Source organism: Cibotium barometz, chromosome 57 (genome assembly GCF_041138505.1).
Source record: "Cibotium barometz isolate CiBa-2024 chromosome 57, ASM4113850v1, whole genome shotgun sequence".
Lineage (NCBI taxonomy): Eukaryota > Viridiplantae > Streptophyta > Polypodiopsida > Cyatheales > Cibotiaceae > Cibotium > Cibotium barometz.
In genome coordinates, this window is record NC_141102.1 from 22,316,740 (window position 1) to 22,333,006 (window position 16,267).

The 16,267-nt window shown below is 43.9% G+C and overlaps 1 protein-coding gene across 1 annotated transcript in view; it reads left to right on the plus strand.

The window, feature by feature from the left end:
• The window catches only part of LOC147606557 (uncharacterized), an 89,192-nt gene extending 75,724 nt beyond the window's left edge, over positions 1-13,468 (plus strand). The window contains exons 9-17 of the mRNA XM_086791699.1: positions 10,910-10,997; positions 11,148-11,283; positions 11,488-11,543; positions 11,635-11,691; positions 11,787-11,930; positions 12,018-12,092; positions 12,178-12,316; positions 12,410-12,580; positions 12,951-13,468. Coding sequence (XP_086647825.1) covers positions 10,910-10,997; positions 11,148-11,283; positions 11,488-11,543; positions 11,635-11,691; positions 11,787-11,930; positions 12,018-12,092; positions 12,178-12,316; positions 12,410-12,580; positions 12,951-13,135 — 1,051 coding nt within the window. The 3' untranslated portion in view covers positions 13,136-13,468. The remainder of the gene's footprint in view (positions 1-10,909; positions 10,998-11,147; positions 11,284-11,487; positions 11,544-11,634; positions 11,692-11,786; positions 11,931-12,017; positions 12,093-12,177; positions 12,317-12,409; positions 12,581-12,950) is intronic.
• The last annotated feature ends 2,799 nt before the right edge of the window (positions 13,469-16,267 follow it).

A 16,267-nucleotide genomic window follows, 5' to 3' on the forward strand; every position in this document is an offset into this window, starting at 1 on the left:
GTAACCAACCCTTCTTTCCACGAAGCTGGCATTTCACCACTCATACATGAAGCATTAATCATATACATACATGTGTGTGTGTGTGTGTGAGCTGGCAGATACTTGTGTGCAACATTTTGCTCGCATTTTTGAGCCTCCTTCACAAACCACAGTAGAAGTTCATAATATAAGGCGTGAATTCTTGGCATGTGTAAACCCTATGGTGTCCAATACGTTTTGATGCATTTGTTTGGGACACAGTTGCATAGAAATGCGTTTCGTACAGGTTCGAAACGTTTCGTACTGTACGAAACGCGTTTTTTTCATCATGCATATTTTAAAAACCTTAAAAAATGAATCGTTTCGTGAAGCGTACGGTGCACTTCGTTCACGTTTCCCAGTGGCGGCCGCCTGTGACTTCGCCGATTTGTGTGCCAGCCTTCCATCACTCATGTCAGCCCGCCTGCTCCTCGGTGTCCTTGGGCCTTGTGGAGGTCTTCCAAAGGGGTAATGTCATGTTTTGCTTTATGTTGGTTTTCTCTGCACAACTCACAAAGCAGCACAATATTTATTTCCATCAATATTTATGGCATATCTTCCACGGTCCACCCTTGCTCTATTGAGGCCTGACTTCTAAGGCTATCTACCTTCTCTTCCCCTTGCTCTATTGTTGGCCAAGATGACAGTTGGCTATCTACCTTCTCTTCCCCTTGCTCTATTGTTGGCCAAGATGACAGTTAAAATCATGAATCATATAATGAGATTAGTTTATGTTCTGTGTCGCACTTGCAGGGCCAACAATAGACTCTCCTTAGCACAATTGGAGAAATAGACTCTCCTCAGCACAATTGGAGAGGCTTGTCTTTTGTCATTGCAATCTCCGATTGCTAGAACAAAAGGGTCATCCCATTGAGCCTCGCCAAGTGAATCCAGATAAGATTGATATCATGAAGTGCAAGGAGATTCCCGACATTCCTCAAGAGGAGAGAGACATCTATTCTATGCTCTATGAGGAGATCATGGCTCCGGCTCGCACTACACGATCTTCTCGAGAGGCTAGTACTAGTGGTGCACCTGCACCTCTAGAGGATGAGGCATTTGAGGACTCGGCTACCGGCAGTGACCTTGAGAGTGAGGCTGCAGAGGCAGAAGATGCAGATGAGGATGAGCATGAGGATGGAGATAGTAGCTAGCAGTTGCCAGTATCATTTTATTTGGACATGTTATTTAGTTTGAACTTTGGACATGTTATTTATTTTGATCTTGGATTTTGAGTCATGACTCATCACCCACGTGGGGATCCTTTTGATTTCTGTTTAGTCATCAGTGATCACCCACGTGATTTGTGATATCATCATATCTTACATGTATTTTGTTTTTATTGAAATGAATTCAATGTGGTCTCTTATAAGTTATGTCAATAGTTTTTTCTTTTGTATATTTCAAGTTAAAAATATACATGTTTTTTCTACTTTGTATGAAACCTTTTTGTACCCGTTTCTTACCTTTTATGAAACGTTTCAAAACGTATGAAACCCGTTTCATACCTGCCGTTTCTGAAACGTCTGGCAACACTGGTTTGGGGTTACTGAACTACAAGATACATTAAAAGACATGGGTCATTGGAAATCTCTTGGATGGGATGATCTCACATTGGAATTCTTCAAGACATTCTGGGAGGATCTGAAGTACCCAATTCTATATGTTCTCACATACATTTATATATATTGTATGTATGTATATGACATAATATATACATACATACATGTATGTATGTGTGTGTGTGTGTGTGTGTGTGTGTGTGTGTATAGAGAGAGAGAGAGAGAAAGAGAGAAAGAGAGATCCATATATATATATATATATATATATATATATATATATATATATATATATATATATATATATATATATATATATATATATATATATATATACATAGTTGGATTCAGACGCGTATGATTGCAAATATTATACGTATCATACTTGTCATTTCATACGGGTATGAAATGAGATTTCATAGGTAACTTTCTTCCCTTTAAAAAACGTGTTTTTAGGGTGTCGAATAAAAAAAACAATTTCAGCATTTGCAGCGCGTGCAACTCTTTGTTTTGTGAAGGTACAGACGTTTGTCTGAGTAGCTTTCATGACGTGTGCGGCGTGACTCATGAGCAGCTGCAGGGTAAGCACTTCAAACCTTTTTTGTTAAATTGTTTCTCAGTTTTGAACTTCTCTCTCTCTTTCTCACTTTACACAGTAAGTTCACTGTGGTAGCAGAGAGTTGTAAACAGGTTACAGAACTGATTCACTGAATACTAGAGATCACTTCATGAGTATCACTGATGATGGATTTATAGAGAGGCCTAGATACATGGAGGGCTTTTTACCACACGGCTCCCGAGTGGCTATTGGTCAGCTCAGAGTTTCATCACACCGATTGGAGATTGAGACTGGCAGAGCAGCACGGATCCCCCGAGAGGAGAGGGTATGCAGATTGTGCAGAGAGGAGGTGGAGAGTGAGGAGCATTATGTATGCAGATGCAGAGCATATACAGCCATCAGAGAGAGATATCCCATTTTATTCAGAGAGCCACATTCCCTACGCCAGATCTTTGAGGCAGCAGACCAGCGCATACTGGGGAGATACATTCTAGACATACAGCGCCACAGAGAGACATTATTACAGGCTCAGATAGCTCCAGAGGGGGGGCGACAGACACAGATTACTACATTTTTTCAGAGATCCATACCCCTCCCAGCCCCTACACGGCAGGGAATTACTCTCCAGAGAGCAGAGACACTTAGAGCCCGCAGGAGACAGAGGACACCTGGCTTTCGGACACCACGCCTATACCAGAGAGAGATGACAGAGATCAGAGCTCAGTTTCACAGAGAGGGTGCGGAGCGACTGGCTCGCTTCAGAGCACACCCAGGCATGTTCTTCAGGGAGCTGTGGACACCCCCTTCACTGATGTATACCATTTTATACCCCCAGTATGGTACAGGATGGAGCTAGCTAGGTTGCATATCATGATTGTATACTCCATGCATATAGCTTTGCATTCTCCTAGTAATAGAGCTCCATCCCCTGCACACCCAGATTCAGCTTTTTTATTCAGTACTTTTTCATTTTGTTGGGATGACAGAGGATACCCCATACATGTACTCCGATTTGTCTCATAGGCCGAGTTCGGTCTTTTGGAAGACGTTAATAAAATCTTTCTTTCTTTCTTTCTCTCTCTCTCTCCTGCGCACCCTGTTCTGCGTGCTCCACACCTGTGCACTGCGCGCACCTGGGTCCGGTCCACCTCCCTTATCCCACCCACCCTTCCTCAGGCCCCCAAGGCAGCAACATAATTTTCTCTCCTCTTCTTCATGGGTGGAGGTGATCAAAGAGACACAAAAGAAGATGGACGAGGCGGAGAAATGGATCGAGGTCGCCAAGAAAGGGAAAGGTAAAGAATCGCCACCCATCCCCACTCCCACTATCATCAACATGACCCTTGAAGAGGAGCAAAGGAGGAAGACCCGAGCCTTACATGTACGAGTGTCCGGTCTAAAAGACCGTGATGATGGGGAAGGGGAAACCAAGGAGCTCTTCTCTATGATGGGCATTGAAGCCACGCACACAAAGGCATGGAGAGTGGGAAAGAAGAGAGAAGGTAGTGGCGAATCTTCTAAGGAGAGAGCACTTATCATTCGTTTCCCCTCCATGGAAGCGAAGGACTTCTTGAAGAGACGTCCTACACTCAAGAAGACGGGAATATTTCTTGGAGATGACCTCACACTCTCGCAACTTGCCCACATGAAAGAAGTTATGCTCGAGATAAGGGCAGCCCAAGAGAAAGGGAAAGTGGCCTTCTATAGAGATGGTAGAGTGGTGATTATGGAGAGGCGCTCTTCATGACGGCGCGAGACCTATGGGACTACACTCAAAGTTGCTACTTAGAATTGTAATGGATCTCTACGCCTTGATGTAGGGGCTTTTGAGGATAGTTTCACTAGGAGGGACATCATCTTCTACTGTGAGACGCATCAGGCCCTTGGACAGTCCATGCCACATGTTAGTGGATACTGATGGGAGACAGCTTGTAGACAGGAGACTCGTTCAGAACATAGAGGACGGGGCTCAAGAGGAGTGGCAGTATTGTTTAGAGAGGAGCTACAGCCACGGATACATATAGTCCGCAGAGATGAGCAGGCTAGGTACATGTGGGTTAGACTGAGGGCAGAGACGGGCAGATATCTCTACATTGCTATATGCTATTTTGCTCCTAGTACATCAGTGTATGCATCACCTAGCGGGCAGTCTCCCTTTTCTATTTTGGATGATGACATTTGGGGACATCATTCTCTTGGGGGACTTCAATGCCAGGACCGCCCATAACCAGACAGTATTTTATGATACCTCAGAGGAGATGTTGAGGGAGCTTGATGTTAGGGATATGGGCCTATCTAGACTCTCACAAGATGAGGAACATACAGTGTATGGGCGGTATTTGATAGACATGGGGACTGCACATGGATTGGCCATCCTGAATGGCCTACAGAGATTCTCGACATCGAGCGGTTTCACTAGCTTTCCACATCGGCATGGTGCTAGTACAGTGGACTATGTTATGGCTCAGCCCAGTCTCATTCCCTCTTTTCAGGATTTTATGGTAGGCACTAGGCCGGTTGGAATAGCAGTGGATCATGCTATCTTGTCCTTCACTCTAACATTTCAGTTCAGCACCGCCCTATTGGGACAGGTCTCCACACACTCGTTATACCTTTACGAGGGAGACTGACACCTTGTACACGGATGAGATATACAAACGCTTATGTGCCGAGGAGCCGGGACGGCCATTAGATGAGCTCACTCAGATATTGATAGAGACGCTTCATGCTGCAACATCAGAGGCATATCCCCATAGTCAGCCTATACGGAGACGATCTGGGAACATGCCCCAAAACAGTTGGTATGATGAGGAGTGCAGAGAGATGAGGATCAGATTACAGAGAGAGGTGCTCATGGGTGTTACCACTCACAGACAGTCACGGATTACCTTCTGGCACCTAGTGCGACAGAAGAAGAGGGCTTATCTTGCTCAGTTTGAGAGGGATTTGTATCAGTTATTTATGAGTCAGGACTCAGGCGAGGCATGGAGACTATTCCATGAGCATTCACCATCACCAGCCATTACCTCCACAGAGATTTGGGGTGAGTATGCAGCATCCCTGTACACAGCACCAGGACAGCCTCCCCTGCCAGACCCATCGGAGCCATGCCGAGAGACATGTGCTTTCTTTACTGCTGAGATGGTAAGGAAAGCTATTGACAGGATGAAGATTGGGAGAGCATATGATCATGATGGTTTGGTAGCAGAGCACTTTATTCATGCCAGAGATATGCTTGCATAGCTTATTGCTATGATATTTAACCGAGCCATGTGTGAGGGTTTTCTTGAGACTTGGAATATGTCCACGATTGTGCCTATCTTCAAGTCAGGGGATCCCATGCTTTCTGGGAATTATCGTACCATCATGATTGGTCACACATTGGCTAGATTATATGCATCTATTCTTGAGCAGGAGTTGAGTAGATGGGCAGAGAGAGAGGGCATACGTGCATCAGGGCAAGCAGGGTTCAGGAGAGGTTTCTCCACTCTTGACCATATCTTGACACTTAGAGCTATTATTGAGGAGGGCAGATTATATGGCAGGAGGATTTACTGTTGCTTTGTGGATTTCCGCAAAGCTTTTGACACAGCACCGAGATGCGCAGACTACGGGAGATGGGAGTCCCCACAGAGCTGATTTGGGGAATCATGGCTTTATACAGGACAGTTGTGGAGCAGGTATCAGGGTATATCTGAGATGGTTCACTCCACTATTGGGGTGAAACAGGGCTGCCCCCTTTCTCCCACCTTATTTGGGATGTATGTGGATGAGGTTTCGGACTATGTAGAGTAGGAGGGTGACAGAGGAGCACAGCTAGCAGGGACATGGATTCCGCTGTTATTGTATGCTGATGATATTGTGCTGATCTCAGATTCTCCAGAGGGGATGCAGCGTCATTTGGATGCATTGCACACGTTTGCACAGGACAGTGGATTGTCTGTTAACCTTGGTAAAACCAAGGTGATGGTGTTTAACACCGCAACACAGTGGGTTAGGAGGTCAGTACCCACCTTTACATATGGTCAAGAGACAGTGGAGTATACAAATGCATATACTTTCCTTGGTGTGGTTTTTAGTGGCCCACTATTTTCCTTGAGGAGAGCAGCGGAGACCAGATTGACCAGAGCTTATGCAGCATTGGGGAGACTAGAGAGGATGTGTTCGCAGGTTCAATTTCAGGAACCTCGAACAAAGCTCTGGCTCTTTGACACTTTGGTCACTTCAGCCATGCTATTTGGAGTGGAGATATGGAGACCCTCAGTGGATCACCACAGCCGAGCTGGTAGCACTGATGGATGGAGACGTATGGAGAGGCCCTTGGTTTCTATGATTTCCCGGATGATTAGGGCCAAGGCCTCCGTACCACATGATATTATCCGTGCAGAGATGGCCATGAGATACCAGGATCAAAGATGCCTCGGATTATACTTGCTAGAGCTGCGTAGACATAGAGAGGGTCTCTTGAGAGGGAGGGGATCAGAGAGGGAGAGACACCTGCAGAGGAGTTTTCCTCCCAGATGTTATCCATTAGGAGCTCCTAGTACCGTACTTTTCCTCATAGTTGTTTCAGTTTCAGTTAGTTGTTTAGTTGTTTTTAGCTTTTCTTACATAGACATTGTATCAGATCCACCAATTGTTGTAACCTTTTTGGTCTCACAGGTCATTTTGGCCTTCTAAAGACGTTAATATATCATTTCATTTCTCTCTCTCTCTCTCTCTCCTAGTAGTAGAGCTCCATCCCCTCCCCCACTCATTGTACTTATTGCACACCCAGATTCAGCTTTTTAGTTCAGTACTTTTTCATTTTGTTGGGATGACAGAGGATACCCCATACAGGTACACCGATTTGTCTCATAGGCCGAGTTCGGTCTTTTGGAAGACGTTAATAAAATCTTTCTTTCTTTCTTTCTTTCTCTCACACACACACTTGCACCAAGATGAAGAGATCCTGGAAATGGGAGCCCCTACATTCAAAACTGAATGCAATCGTTGATAGGATGGAAAAGCACGTGCGATGGACAAGGTGGTGGAAAAGTTGGCGCACATCGAGCAAGAGGTACAGAAATACTAGGCTTTAAGAAAGCTATGCCAGGATAGATGGGATATGTACCATTCACCTATGCATGTAGTTGCCAGCAGGTTTTATGGTCAATCCCCAGTTTCAAACAGGCAATCAATACACAAAATTGATGGTGGCAGATGGATGGGACATGATTTTGGAGAGACTTGAGCCTAACATTGCAAAGCAGAGACCTATCAAGGATCAACTGGCAAATTACAGGGCTTGCAAGAGGAGGTTTGGAAGAGCGAATACTTTGCAGATCGTTTCACCACTGATCGATGTGTTTGGTGGGAGGACTATGGGGCAGACACTCGAGAGTTCAACAATTGGCCATCAATATTCTGAGTTAGGCGATCAATTCCTCTTGTTTGGAGCAACTACGGAGCTCATTTAGCCATATCGCTTCAAAGAAGCGAAACTGGCTTGGCACTCAAAAGACCAATGATCTAATTTTTGTGAGTGCCAGTTTGTCTTCTTGAGTGAAATGAGAACCCCCAATCTTGGAAGTATTGGTCAGAGGAGGATGAGAAAGGTTCAGAGGCAAAGGAGTAGGTCAGTTTATTGCCTACCCCGATAGCTAGTTTGGGCGAAGCAAGGGTTGCGGCTCCAACGACTTCCTAGATTATGATGATCTGGGCTCAGATGATGTGCATCTCTCGCAAGTTTGACTCTACTCATGGGTTCCAAACTTGCGTGATGTATTTGCATTGTACTTTCTATTCTAAATTCAATAAGAAATTGACTTGATCTTGAGGTGTCCTTTATGCAAGTTTGAGAAAGTCTCGTTGGTGAGTTTGTAATTACTAGTTTTTGGTTCCGTAATTTAATTTATCAAGTATATGTGCCGTTTTCTAGCCGTTTTCGTTTCCAAAGGGGTGCCGTTTCTGTTTCCGTTTCCCGTTTCTAGTGACTATGATATGTATGTATATATGTGTATGTGTGTGTGTACTCCCCTTTGGGGATTGAAACTTTCAAAACTCGTTGGAAACCTGTTTTGTTCACACGTTTCTGAACATTCGGACAACTCTTGGGGGGAAGGGGGTGCTTTTGGAAGCTAAGCCTAGTGCCCACAGTGTAGGCTACTCGTGAGCACAGGCAGCCCAAGGCAATGTGTGAGTGTGCTCCAACATGGTAACCTGAAGGCAGGTGGGTGAGCTCGTTCCATATGAAAGGCTTATGAAGGCACTACTCATAGGTGAGCTGCGCCTAGAAGAGCGATGGGCAGAGAGCCACCCAAGCTCGGAAGAGGCTAGATGCAAACTTGTCATCAAAGGAGGTACCAAGTTTGCGTAAGGGTGCAGCTGAGACGATCAATCTGATACTAAGCAGCCTACCAAGAGAGGGTGCAAGCCAAAATGTAGGTTGTAGCCTGGAAACAAGAGTTGTGCAGAGTTCTAGTAGAGGAGCTTCCTCGGAAAGCTATATACCTCATGGTGGCTTAGAGCACCTGGCTGGCCACCACAATGCAGCTAGCCAACAAGAGTGGTGCAGAGTTCCAATAGAGGAGCTTCCTCGGAAAGCTATATACCTCATGGTGGCTTAGAGCACCTGGCTGGCCACCACAATGCAGCTAGCCAACAAGAGTCGTGCAGAGTTCCAATAGAGGAGCTTCCTCGGAAAGCTCCACAGAGGGGGGGGGGGGTTTCAATTTTCTGCTCTGGAGAAATGTCGATGCCCACTTTGCAACCCAAGAAAGTGAGCTGTGGCGCCTTGGGGAATCCAGTAGAAGGCCTCGACTAGTCATCAAGTCAGGGTGGCAGGGCACGGATCCAAAAGCCACACGACTTATGCTAGTCGATGTGCGTGCCAAAGGCAAGGTAGAACTTCTCAATGGCATTGACACAGTGTTGAAGTTTCCCTTCTCTGGAAATGCAAGCTTCAGTGTCATCCGTGATCTCTGCATCTAGAAATTCCTTCAGGGAGATTGCTGCCCTGAAAGCTAGTGTCCTATGCCTGGAGGAAGCTGTTCATTGCCTCTGTGACAAAGACAAGGAGGAAGGGGGTGAACGGCCAGCCTTGCTGCATGGAGCGAGAGATAAGGAAGCAATCGTCGACAAAAGAGGAAGAGGAAGGGGGCGAAGGGTTCAGCCCTGCACATCAAGTGAGAGATTGGGAATCTCCTGTACGAGAACCTTGCTGTGTGGCGAGGAATAGAGAGTGGAAACTCCATGGATCTACAAAACCAAAAAACCCATCGACAATATTGTATCATAGGCCTTCTTAAAGTCAAGAAGCAAGACTGACACATCCTCCCTGTGTGTCTATGCTGGTGCTCTGGTCTCCCAGAAGGTGAAGATGTTATTCAGGATGCTGCTATCCTAGATGAAACCAATCTGGGTGTCATGAATAAGATTAGCGAGGTGGGACTGGATGTGCCGGCTAATCGCCTTGGCAAGGATTTTGTAGGCTGTGCCCGGGAGAGTGATGGGGTGTCACTGTTAAATCTCCAGCTGGTCCCGGACTCCCAGCCCTCTTTGGGGATAAGATGGACGAGGCCCTCCGGTCGCCTCTATGGAAGAAAACATGTTTGCATGATTTAGTTGAAGGCTGCCTTGAGGTGGGCCTTCAAAAGTTCCAAGTGGTGCAAGAAGAAAGAGACAGGATGTCCATTCTTGCCTGGGCATTACTTGAGGGGTAAAACTTGAAGGCCTTCTCTAGCTCTTCCATGGAGAAGGGGGAATCCAAGGTCCGCATTAGTCTGGCCAACTCTACTGGCTGAGAGTGCTGCCAAACCTGATTGCGTGCTTGGCTTTGACGTGGAAAAGGAGGGCCTGTGGAGAAAAGCTGTCTGTAAAAGTCAGAGGTGATGGGGCAAACCTATGCAGGGATTGGAGGTCACCATACTCTCCGGAGAACACTGTCGCGGCAATGGTGAGTTCTTGACATTGCAAAGAAATCTCCTGCAACCCTATCTACTCTCTTGAGCTTCTCTACCTCTCTACACAAGGATGGTGACTTTTCCTCTCAATCATTAGATTCTATGCCTAATTAAAAGCTCTTGCCAGCAGTACACCATACTCATGCATGCCAACCCATAGTCTTAAGCTTAATGAACCTAACCCTTCTTAACGAGCCCAACCTTGGCAAGCTGAACGACATGCTTCAATTATCAAAGAGTGACTGATTTGGGAAACAAAATGGTGATAACACAAGACATGAGAAGTTCGCTTAAAATGATGTTCACTCTTGAGATTGAAATCACCTAGTTCTAAGTAGTTCACACATGAGCAGTTCGCTTAAAATGATCTTCACTCTTGATAGTTCTTCCAAGTAGTGCCTAACCCATAACACCTTGCTAGTTGCTACTACTATGGAGGGCCTCTGAATTGTTGCCTTCCAAGCCCACCTTCACATGTGCTCATGTAGATGATAGCTTTATGCTACCTTGTATGCTTAAAGATTAACAAGAATATCAAAGCATAGCCTTGCAAGAAACGCATCTGTTTTGATTACAAAATCAGGGCATCATTGCATTTTGGCATGGCTGAGTGCATCTTATTTTTCCTTGTATGTCAATCAAAACATTTCTTTTCTCATCACTTCTTGGTGGGCTTGTTGCATTTGATGCACTTGAGTTTCGACTGGTGCTTCCTTTAAGTCTAATAAAAGGAAGGCATGTTATTTTAGAAGAGTATAGAGCTCCTGGCATCTGTTTGCCCTTGTACATCAAAGGAATCAGATTGACTTCTTCTCTAAAATTGTTTGCAGCAAAAAGCAAAAGGTGGTTGGAGACGTGCTGGAGCAAAGTATCGACCAGCTTAACGATGTGACAGCTGTCAGCGGTGTTAACCTTCGAGTATGTTCTCTATGGCTGAGTTTTCTTATTAAGTATTACATGTGGAAGATTCAATGCTAAAGGGATTGTTAGATGTTCATAGATGCGTGTGTGCACGCGCATCCTCACGTGTGCAAGATGGCCCTGCATATTTTGTCTTGTGTTTTGTAGGAGGAGGAGGAGCAACTCTTGGCTGGCCCAAAGGAGGAAAGCCGGAGCACACAAGCCATGAGAAGGTTTGCGCAAGAAGAAGAAGGACGCTTATTTCTCGAAAAAGGACCTTTGCGTACAAAAGTAACTGCCATTGGTGAGAGCCCTTATTTTTATGTTATGACTGAGGACATGATCCAGCAATAAATAAGGATGTGGTCCATCTGGACTGTATGAATGAGGACATGGTCTAGCGGACCATACTTCATAGGTGTTATCATGTTTTACTAATGTGTGTTGCATTGATATCATTTTGTCTTGCAATCGGATATGTTGGAATCCCCATGATTGACTGCCGCAGCTGCAAAGCATGGTGTTTCTACGGTCAGTGAAGAGGCTGAGCAATGCTTATCGATGGTATGTACAGTGACTGCTTCGGTTGTATTTGCTCTGTTATTTATTTTGCTTTCTAGTCATAATGATTTGGGCTTTGGGTATGATGGTACAGTCGGTAGAGGAGCGGCTGCGCAACATGCTATATAAGCTCACAAAGATTTCGAGCAGGGTATGGAACAATTTCAATTTACTCTTGAAATTGAGAGTTAAGTGCTGTGCAGAAACATCAATAATTTTGCGTCGTTTGTTCTGGGGTTTCTCTAGAGGTGCGATCAAGAAAGGGAGAGACACAAGCTCGTGGCCACTTCAGATATTCAGAGGCAAATTGCACTGATACGAAAGAGGGCCAAGGAAGCGCAAGAGAAGAAGCAAGCATTAGAATCAGAGCGGTTAAAGAAGATAAACGAGGTAAGCAGATACACAAATAAATACAGATCATGATGCCACGCCACAATGGCACATCATCAAATCCAACTCTACATGGCTTCTTGTTAGGAGAAAGAGAAAGCTTCTCAAAACGAAGTTGTCACCAAAGAGGATGCCACCACTGCACGCCCCAAGGAAAAAAAGGTGCTTGTTAGCGAGTTGTAGCTTACTGCTTTAGATCCAAAAAACATAGCATGCAGAGCATCTCACCATTGCAGATATTTTGCAGGCACAAAAAGGGGAAGAAGGGAAACAGAAGGCCAATGCTGCCAATATGGCAGCACGAGCAGCTGCAGGTGTGAATGATATGTTGTTGAAGTGGCAGATGATGGCCGAGCAAGGCCGACAAAAACGAGAAGGCGAATCAGGTTTGGTGTTTTGCAAAAAACAGTCTAGTACAATTGGAGGATTTTGTTTTGCCCTGTCAATTTTATCGATGGTGCCGTCACTAAACTATACAGGAACATCTGCTGCAAACGATGCAAGTGCGATGGCAAATATTGGATCTACAAGCAGCAGCAGCAGAGAGACTGAGAAACAGCATGGCAACACAGATGTTAAATCACCAGGAAAAGCGGCAGCTGTTGACGGTGGGCTCACAACTGGGGCAGGTGCTTTGAAGAAGGTTTCTGGTATGTTTTGTATACTATAAATAAATCCGTGTGTTTGCTCATCTTTCTGGCTCCTCGACTACTTGGGAGTTGAATGATGTTTACCTTCATGTTACATCACCTAAGGATTTCCCAAAGGATGGGCACAGAGTAGGGAGTCATTTGGGATAAATCAATGCATGAGTTGGACATTCTGATGAGAACTGCCCTAGGGGAACACAAAAACACATAAATTAATGCCTAGGGCCTCTCCCTAAGGGCATTTCTCATCTGATCAGTCACCTCATCCACTGGCCTAGTCCTTCAGATTCCGTACTACGTACCTGCCATACACATGATGTAACACTTTCCATGTATTTAGTTATGTTATAATGTTAACTTGGTGCATCAGGTGATACAGTTGCCAGCAGAGGATTTTTTCACCAAGCCAGTCTCATGAACCAGCCTGCGAAGCCCCCTCGCACTATAATAGCAAAAGATGTCATCTCTTACCTGGAAACTGAACCACAAATGGCTAAATCTCCTTTACTTTATCGTCTCCATGATAAAAATCTTTCATCCTCACAAGCTGTGTGACTCATCTCCATCTGTTTTCCTTCAGAGTATTGGGATGATAAGGCGGCCATTGCCATCATTATGGTTGGAAGCAGACTCAATTGTCAGCCTCCGTGAAAGTCCAAGGCCATCTTATTACTACTATATTATTGCATGGGGATTCAGCAAGGGACCTGGCGTTGACCATGTAAAGAGTACGGGTTTCTACTGGCTGTGCTGTCTGGACAATCAAAATTTTGTAGTGTTCAGTGGTTTATAGCCTCAAATCTTGGGATATATATATTGTGACAAATCCACCCATTTGTATCTGTACATGTAGAAATACGAAGTAATTTATGCTTGTTAACTCGATCATCACTTCTGACATTTTATGCATCCCTGTCTTCCAAATCGTATGTGAAGGAACACTTCAGGTTCAGAAGGCTTGTAAAAATGAATTTTGAGGCATCTGATTGCTGGATGCCCAATGGCCATGAAAGTCGGTGTTACTCAAAGAGACATGAACTTAAAATTTTCGATTCATGAATTATTTTCAAGATATTGAGGTGTTTGGGCAGGGTTGCATGATAGCAACTTGGATAAGGTCACAACCTACCCTTTCACCTACATCCAACCATCTTCTAGAACCTTGCCTTTGTGTGCTTGCGCACACGTGGATAGATGGCAGTGGGTTACTGATGGTTCCAAATGCCCTCTTGTGGGGGTGGGGGGATAGCTACTTGGGTAAGGGCGGGCTAACAATTTACAAGTTCTAGCAAGAGAAGAAAGGTATACAAAATAATGAGCATATGGTTGAAGCAAACACATTTTTATCTAACGTGTGAAAATGGCCAAGTAATGCTGCCAACATAGGCATTGTAACCATTCTAGTTTTAGATGTTTTGAAGTTGGATAGATAGCTAAGTTGTATTTCAAAATAAGAACTCTTTCCAATCATTCACACTGCTAATGTATGGATCCATGACTTGTTGGAGTAATTTCTTTGGATTAAAGAACATGTGATATACATATTCAAGCCTTAAACAGAACATTCATTATCAAATGTTGAGAAACTCGTGTCTTAACGCTAGTTTGGTAGCTTAACAGGACATACAAACATCTTTATGTAGGGTTGGATAAAAGTGCTTCCATTGACTAAGCTTTCAACCGATACTTATTTTGTTGAACTCTATTGAGGTGTGAGATCAAGAACATTTAATTTCTAGAAATAAACATATACATGTGATCCTCAATACTTTCATTGACAAAGGGTGGTATTTTCATTTTTAGTAGGTTCTCCCTATCTTAAATGATACTTCCAACAAAGTAAAAGATTATAGAGAAAGCTTCTTGTTTTTTAGTCTTCTAAACGATGTCTTAATCAAAATTTGGTTTTCTTTGACATAAAAATTCTTTTGAAATCACCAAGATTTGTAATATACTTACATAGCATTGGGCCTTTGGCTTCAATCAATGTTGCAGAAGATACCATTACCATTCTACATGTGTTTGAATAGTTCCCTTGATGCACAACATAGACATGAAGACCAGCCCCTTGAAGCCACCAAGTATGCTAATTTAGGCATTCATATTAGCCCCTCATAATCCCCCTACACGAGAATCTAAGCAACCTACTATGATAACATACTAAAGGCACATGAATTCAAAATTAGACTTTTAATGTCACCATATATGAGGATTATTACCACCATACCATGTGATGTAACCACATGAAGCAATCACACCAGCCAGAAACTTGCCACTCAAAAACAATCATTGGTTAAAGTTGGTTAGAAGGTCATACTCACGTCAATTGCAATCAATTTTTGCAAAAAAGTCGCACAATGTGTATAACAAGCAACTATCAGTGTTAGGTAGGAATAGAAGCTATGATTTTGGCTATAAATAGGGATTAGTTGTGATTTTGGCTATAAATACACAAGGAAGATGCTCATGAATTGTAGTTCAGAGAATGCAATATTTCACGAAGCATTTTTGTAAAGTCCTAATCAGTGGAAAGGCAATCATTCAATCCATTTTATACATCATCATCATTATATATCTTAGTGGGCTCACTAATCTCCCATAAGCACTGGTACTTTTAGCAAATTTCTCAAGTCCAAGGACTCGAAAAGCTCCCAAAAGAAATGATTTAAACAGTAAATAAGCATGAATAGGTATAAGGGTCAAGACGTGCATACTCTTAGTCTGGTTCAACATGTTCCTTATACCCACTCTTAACGTACTAATCATGCTTCTTAAAATCAAGCTTAATATGCTACTCATTTTAACATGACATGCTTTCTTAACATAGCATAACATGCTTCTTGGCTTTAGCCTAAATTGCTTCTTAACCTCTTTATAACATATCATATATATATTGCCACTTATTTTTAGCATAAAATGTATCTAATATTTACAAAAATGGCTCCTCAATCTAACATCTCTTGTTTGTTTAGTGTTATCTCTCACTTCCTCTCTTTTGCATATGTGTAGCTCACTTTTTCTCCTTTGAGCACCTCCCTCTCTCCTCCCTCCCTCCCTCCCTTCTGTATCCCTCCTCCCTCCTTTTCAACACCTCCCTCCTTTTCAACACCTCCCTCCCTCTTCCCTCATACATCCTCCCACAACTGCCCTCCCTACCTCTCCTTCTCCTTCTCCTTCTCCCTTGCCCTCAGCCTCCCAAGCTCCACTCCACCTCTCCCAAGCTCCACAATCCTGGAGCTCCTCCCTTAATCACATGTGTTTTTCTTACAATAGGACCTCTATTCTCTTAAGCTCCTCCCTGCCATCTTCCATCTCTCTTTCTCATCTTTGACCACATCTAAGTTCTAGTTCAACCTTTTGTATCACATCCTAGGCTTTGTAGCACCCTTCATCTACCCCTTCTAGATCTACAACATCCATACATCGTCATACAAGCTTGTACAATAGTTCCTCCTAGTAGAAGAAGACCAAAAGCCGTCATTGAGTCCATGCGCTCAAGCACTGTATAGGACAATGATGGAAAATGGATTTGTACTCTATACAGCAGGCTAATGTGGGCTACCATGAAAGGCGTTCATAAGATTCCGAGAAGGTTTATCTCATCTCTTAGCCACCATTGGAAAGGTAAAATCCTTGATTTTCAAATCAATAAGAATTGCAAACGTCTAGTGAAAGTACAACATGACT